Source organism: Limulus polyphemus, unplaced genomic scaffold (assembly GCF_000517525.1).
Source record: "Limulus polyphemus unplaced genomic scaffold, Limulus_polyphemus-2.1.2 Scaffold3675, whole genome shotgun sequence".
NCBI classification, from domain to species: domain Eukaryota; kingdom Metazoa; phylum Arthropoda; class Merostomata; order Xiphosura; family Limulidae; genus Limulus; species Limulus polyphemus.
Genome location: NW_013669285.1, coordinates 47,300 through 54,653, shown reverse-complemented (window position 1 = coordinate 54,653; position 7,354 = coordinate 47,300). Strand labels below are relative to the sequence as shown.

Genomic DNA, 7,354 nt, shown 5'->3' with positions numbered 1-7,354 from the left:
AGACACTCTTTAATTAGGAGAATTTCATAAAATTTAGCAAATCTGTGCTTAAAAGTTGGCAATGTATAAAAACCATTCACCCATATGATTCTTTTGAAAACTTGAGCTAGAAACTGCTAATCTAGTTTGCTTGGCCTAACCAATACTTTTGTATCTGCACATGCTTTCACCCTATAGTTTGGTTGCCCTAAAACAGCCATTCTTTAATCAGGATAATAAACTAAAAAAGGTCCATCTTTCCTCTTAGGTGAAGCTGTTGTAAAAATTTCAGACCGATAGCTCATGTGACTTTTTACATAGGCAAGCAAAAACATTTTGGTCAACTGAGTGGTTTTGTTGAATAACTTTGCACATGTGGCATATATTTAGACCAAATCTGACACCTAATTGTAGGTTGTAAAGATCTATTAGTGTACTTAATTTGAAAGAAATCTATAAAAGTTAAGTATGTTTTTCAATAGAATTTCTTTCCATACTTTCAGTGCAAAGAAAAAAAAGGAAGAAATTCAATCACAATTGGAGATTTTATAACTCATGTATTTCTTAATGGATTGCCTTGAAATTTGGTTTGTGAAGTAAGGGTCCAGTAGAGATTATCCAATGAATATATGAGATAGTTTGGATTACCACAATCTGAACTACAGAAAGTTGAAAATTGGTAAACTCTTACTTCTGTTAATAACGCACACAGCATATTCTGCAGGTTGTTTTGGCCGCATGACACACTGCCATGTGTCTTGATCCTTCCTTTATCAAATTCTCTCTTGATTGTGTGAATAGAAAGATATTATTTGCTATTAAAAGATCCAAGAAAATATTCACTTGTTAGTTTTTTTTATGCAGGATACTGAAAGTACTTGTATAATTTATCTTTTCCATTTGTTGAAGTTGTAAAATTAAATAATGCAAGGCACCTACCTTGGATGATGATGATATTATTATGTAAAATAAAAAGAAAACAAAGACTTTATCCTTGTTTTAAACAAACAGATAATCTCTGTACCAAAAATAAATACTTGTAACTTAAGATGCTTGTTTAGCATACAGTACCATAAGGCCAAATATTTTGTTAGATGAGTTCAAAATGAGGAATCTCGTGACATATGGTGAACTATCAACAAAGAACAAGGTAGGAATAAAGAAAGTAAAGGCAAAATCTCACGAATTTGTAAGAAGCAGGTTATCCTGTTACAGATCCTAAGAGTATTGCCAACAGTTTTAACATTTATTTTACTATGCAGAGTGTCATTCCGATTAATGTTAAGTGTCAAGATAAATCAGTAGTTCAATCCATTTATCTTGCACCTTCAACAGCAACTGAAATTTGTACAGCAATTGGTGGACCTTCAAATTCTTCATCTGGTTGGGATGATGTACTCCCAATAACTGAACCTTAACTGTACTTGTAGATAAAATATGTAGTACAGGAGAATTTCCCAAGATACTTCAAGTTACTAAGATCATACCCATTTACAAGGGTAGTGATCCAGATAAAATGGAAAATTATCGGCCAGTATCTATTTTATCTGCATTTGCACATGTTGTTTTAAGTAATTCACAATTTGGTTTCAGTAAGTACAAATCAACTGAAAAGTGTATATTGGCAATTACATCAAAGAATATCAAGGCTTATGAAGCCAAGAAGTCTGTTTTAGTTTGTGCCTTAGATATTGCCAAGGCATTTGATAGCATCAATCATACAATTTTCCTTTTTAATTGTAATCATTATGGTCTATGAGGTAAAATGTATAACATGTTAAAATCTAATTTAAAAAATAGACGATGTTTTACTTCAAGTGATGCTATCAAATATGGAGTTTTAACAATTTATCAAGCCTGTGTTTACCAATTCATTTGTATTACAAAGGATATTACAATATTTAATCCTGATATGAATTTGTTAATTCTATCCCAAGAATGTTTATATTATTTTCGGCAAAAAAAACAAAACAAAAACTACATATGTCCACGAAGTAATTCCGTTTTGAGCTCCAAGTATTTTTTTATTTAACCATTAGATGATTGTTTAACTCCCAGTACCAAGTTATTTAAAATAAAAGTGTCCAATTATGTATATTCTAATTACTCTATGTTTGGTTTAACATATGGATAATTATTGTGCATAGTTTTTTTTTTTATGAATCAATAGAAAACAAGAAGAGAGTTAAAGGTCAAATGGTGAAGTGTCAAAATGTTAGGTCATAACAGAACTGCTAGAAAACAAGACAAAGAACAGAAATTATGAAATGAATAAAACACGAGGAAGTTAATTCTAATGTAGAAAATAAATGCCCACCTTATTATCTGATTAACCATTCTTTGCCCAGTGGAGAAAGAAAAAGATATAATGCCAAGTATGGTAACACAGAGAGTGCTTATGGTGTTTACTAAGCAACAGTTATATCTTGGGGAATTGTTTGAGTACGGTAACACAGAGAGTGCTTATGGTGTTTACTAAGCAACAGTTATATCTTGGGGATTTTTTGAGTACGGTAACACAGAGAGTGCTTATGGTGTTTACTAAGCAACAGTTATATCTTGGGGATTGTTTGAGTACGGTAACACAGAGAGTGCTTATGGTGTTTACTAAGCAACAGTTATATCTTGGGGAATTTTTTAAGTGCTTACTAAATAACATTTATATTTCTTTAATCATCTGAATCATTCTTGAAGCAAGATCATAGCTACTTCACAACACACATAACAATACAATGTCAGGTCACTTTGTTGTACTGACAGAAAATGATTCATAATGTGAGTAGAAGCTGTCACTGCTAATCTAAGCTCAACAAAGCACATCTACAAACCAATGTTTGAAAGTTAATAGAAATAAAAGGTACTTTACCTCAATATAACCATTATTTTTAACACTTTTTACACCTCAGAAATGGCCCTTGGGTATTCTAAATAAAAACTAAATATTTATTATGCAGTTTCTTAAAAGCAATGGGAAATGATCTTAGAATAATTTAAAATGGATAGCAAGAGAGAGAGAGAAAAATAATTTTACACTTGCTTTAGACAACACTGAAACAAGTCTTAACAAGCAAAAGGCTGATCAGTAAGATATAAATAGTACTCAACCAGAGTCTAAGTTCCAGTTAAACTTCAACAACTGAAACCATCACATATATGAGGAGAAATATCATACTTTCTGAATGGATATCACAACAAGCAGGGTGTAGAAACACGTATGTGCCATGCGAGTGAAAAGTATTATGAGTCAACATCCACTGCATTGTGTTACTCATATATTTAAATACAAATAGTAACACAAAGATAATTAAAGCATCACAGCAGGACCTAAATATAATACACCACAAGAAACTGTGTAGTAAACAGGCAGAAAACCAGCAAGTTATGGAGAGTCGTTCATTTGTTAAAGATCGTAAAATGTTATGTAATACCAGAACTTAGGCAATTTCCTCTAGAGCTTTACAGACTTTAGTGAACTTCAAACCAATAAAATAATTTTTTAACGTATGTAAAGTGAGTTGCTGTTTTAATTCAATTTCAAGCTTTAATTTACAGAAAACAACAAAAATATAAATCAGGTCTTACATATGTAGGACAAACAATCAATAATCTGCATTTAAGGATCAACCTACATGAATCTCAAAGTAATAAAGATTAAAGGATGGTGGGTGGGAATCTTATAAATTGTAGAAATTGAGGTTGGCCTATTTTTATTATAAGAATATTTTTGCTTATTTGTTGGGGCAATATGCCTTTTTGTACATCTTATAATATCAGAAAAAGGGTAAAGGTTGGGAGTTTTATATAGTAGAAATTTAGGGTGGTTTATTTTTACTTTAAGGATATATCTAAATATAAAGGGTAACTACCTTCCCACAACTGGCTGCAGACAGCAAATGGCAGTAGGAGTTGAAACATTGTGGGTTCAAGCACTCAACTCCTAAATCTTAACTGATTCTCTATTGTTGCTGATTAGTTCAACATCTGCAGTTGGGAGCTATAGCCATAGAAATTTTCTGCTATGAGTTAATGATGACAACAAGGACTAGCAATGGGAAAAAAACTTTTGATTTGAATATATATATATATATACACGTGTCTAGAAAGTACATACTAATGACAATTGTACAAAACTTAAACTCATTTTGATTTTATAAATAAATATAAGAAGAAAGCACAATTTTCCTGGCTTTTCTTGATGCATGTTAAGTTTTTACATTATTCTTAGAAAGTTGAAATAAATGTTGCAAAACATCACAGACTGTAGAACTTCCATATTTCCTAGACTCAACTGGTTGCGTCTGTCTAACGTTAGCCTTAGGCCTATACATGTGCAAATGAAGAGGATCAGTGTTTCAACTGTGACGATTAATGATGAAATTTCTGAGTTTGATTGTTTTAGTTCCTACCGAAAATTGTTTATCGGTAAGAAGTTGAAACAGCCATGTTAGTTTTATTGTCATAAGCATCTATACTAGAAATTAATCTCACTAAATATTCATGTTATTGGCAGTCATTTTCATTGTGAATTCACACCCACCCATATATATGCATACAAACATTGCATAATATAATGTGTGGTAATGTAACTAACTGAACTGTATATACTGTACTGTGTTACTACACATAGCCATTCACACTCAGTTGAACTCCATACAAAATTTATGTGCATAAAGCAGCACAGAGGCACAGCTTGTAGATGATTGAGAGTTTAGTGAATAAAACAACATTATTAGCCATTCACAAAAGTAAACTTTTCCTAATGTTTTCAGCCCCTTTAGGTAGATTGTATCACCATTTCTCTTGTACAAAATACCATCTTTTTCTAAACTAAAATGTGGACTCAAAGATATTTTTGTGGGGGTTTAAATCTGAGTTTGTAGTTAGGTAATGATTTTAGTCAAGGATCAGAGTCAACATTATGTGTGTAGAGTGAGTATATACAAGTGTACAGTATACTGCAATGCTGTTTTGAGTAAGGGTCTGTTCCAGGGCACTAGTCATCTTTCAGATAACACGGGGGCTTAAGTTGTTAATCCAAAGAAGATTTTAGTCGTCTTGGATGACCATTAAAATCAAGCCCTGTTGTTACAAACACAGTAAAAATAAATATGGGATGTGCATATTTTCAACATTTAAAAAACAACTTTAACTATTACATAGCCTAGTGAAGTGCAAACTGATATTTCTAACTTACCCACAAAGCTTTACATTTAAAGTGAAAAGATCAAACAAGGATTTATAAAGTTTATATTTTCTCATTGAGAACTAAAGTGTCATAATGATCATGACTTAAAACACAGGAACAAAGTATTGCAAGTGTCATACTGATCACAACTTACAGCACAGGAAGAAAGCATTGCAAGTGTCATACTGGTCACAACTTACGGCACAGGAACAAAGCATTGCAAGTGCCATACTGATTACAACTTACAGGGCACAGGAACAAAGTATTGCAAGTGTCATGCTGATCACAACTTACAGCACAGGAACAAAGTATTGCAAGTGTCATACTGGTCACAACTTACGGCACAGGAACAAAGCATTGCAAGTGTCATACTGGTCACAACTTACGGCACAGGAACAAAGCATTGCAAGTGTCATACTGGTCACAACTTATGGCACAGGAACAAAGTATTGCAAGTGTCATGCTAATCATGACTTACAGCACAGGAACAAAGCATTGAAAGTGTCATAATGATTCACAACTTACAGCACAGGAACAAAGTATTACAAGTGTCATACTGATCACGACTTACAGCACAGAAGTAAAGATTGCAAGTGTCACATTAATCACAATTTCAAATAGAATAAATAGAGATCTAGGAGCAAGCCTTAATGATTCGCAGGAAAACTCACCCATTCAGTAATGTTCTTCATCTTCAAGGCTAAAAAGAGGGCTGCTGCAGCAAGCAATGAATCTTTTACATCAACTAAATCATAGTCCATTAAAGCTGTCTCTAGTATATATCTGGCCAAGGTCAACACTTCCATACTGATCTTATCACACTGGGGAGAGAAGTAAAATTTTTGCCTGTAAATATTTAAGTATTTTCATTGTAGATACTAAGCACTTTAACCATTACAAAACAGGGTATCTACCCATAAAGCCTGTAATCAGTTCCTTTTAATAATCACACAGTTGGGAAAATTTACTAATGTCATGAGGAATAATACGGAAATTTCAACTTTCTGTAAAATTGGTTTTGAAAAAGTTGGAAGTATTTTAATATAAAAAAAAGATGATTCAGAAAGTAATCTAGTTCATTATTTTCTATAAAAGTTCTAGGAATAAAAACCTGAGACCAGGCAAGATTGAACCCATGACTATTTACCAGAATACTCACAACTACTTACCAGACAGCTGGTAACACCCATGACCACTTGCCAGACAGCTGGTAACAACCATGACCACTTACCAGACAGCTGGTAACAACCAGGACCACTTACCAGACAACTGGTAATACTCATGACTACTTCCCAGACAGCTGGTATCAACCATGACCACTTACCAGACAGCTGGTAACAACCATGACCACTTACCAGACAACTGGTAATACTCATGACTACTTCCCAGACAGCTGGTAACAACCATGACCACTTACCAGACAATTGGTAATACTCATGACTACTTCCCAGACAGCTGCTAACAATAACTTTTCCCAACCAGATGCTAACTCCCATCACTCACAAATATTTATAGATAGAACTCAAGACCATTCTTCAGCCACGCTAAATGTTCCTTCATGGCTGGAAGTGCTAACTTTAAGTATATTTAAAAAATTATAAGAGCAGCACACAAATGTGTAATGTCTGAGAAAATTAGATGCAGCACATTTTTCTTTGGTGACATCAAACAATTTAATTAATCAATTTTAATATTTACACCACTGTCAGCCACTAAAATGGACATTGAGGAACATTTCACTATTTTTCAATAACATTACTCATACATTAAAAGATTATTCACAATAAAATGTACATAACAATTCTAACATGCAGAGCAAGGATACCTATGCAACTGCATAAGTACTATTTCTATTTTCATACACTACACAACTGGGACAAAAATCTATACAAACTATCTTACCCGAGCATAACGCCTCAAAAATCTGTATGAGAGTGGAATACCAAGGTCAAAATTAATGTTTTTAAGTAGACGAATCTCCATCTGAAGAAGTTCCTTGCGGCTGTAGGCATCATCACAAATATAAAGGAATTCATCAACCACTGGAGGAATCCGCTCCTAAAATGTTTTAAATGGAACCAGTTACCTGATTAAAAACCATGCAACTTAATCAGTGAGTGAATGTCATATAACACTAAAAAGCATATAAGATCATGGAGTGACTGAATAGTGAATCGTACTAATAAAAGG

The 7,354-nt window shown here is 33.2% G+C and overlaps 1 protein-coding gene across 1 annotated transcript in view; it reads right to left on the bottom strand.

Annotated features, from left to right (window-relative positions):
- LOC106469832 (G2/mitotic-specific cyclin-B3-like) overlaps window positions 1-7,354 on the bottom strand; it is a 31,956-nt gene that overhangs the window by 6,123 nt on the left and 18,479 nt on the right. The window contains exons 6-7 of the mRNA XM_013930343.1: window positions 7,067-7,222; window positions 5,836-5,985 (exon numbers count right to left, since the gene is read on the bottom strand). Coding sequence (XP_013785797.1) covers window positions 5,836-5,985; window positions 7,067-7,222 — 306 coding nt within the window. The remainder of the gene's footprint in view (window positions 1-5,835; window positions 5,986-7,066; window positions 7,223-7,354) is intronic.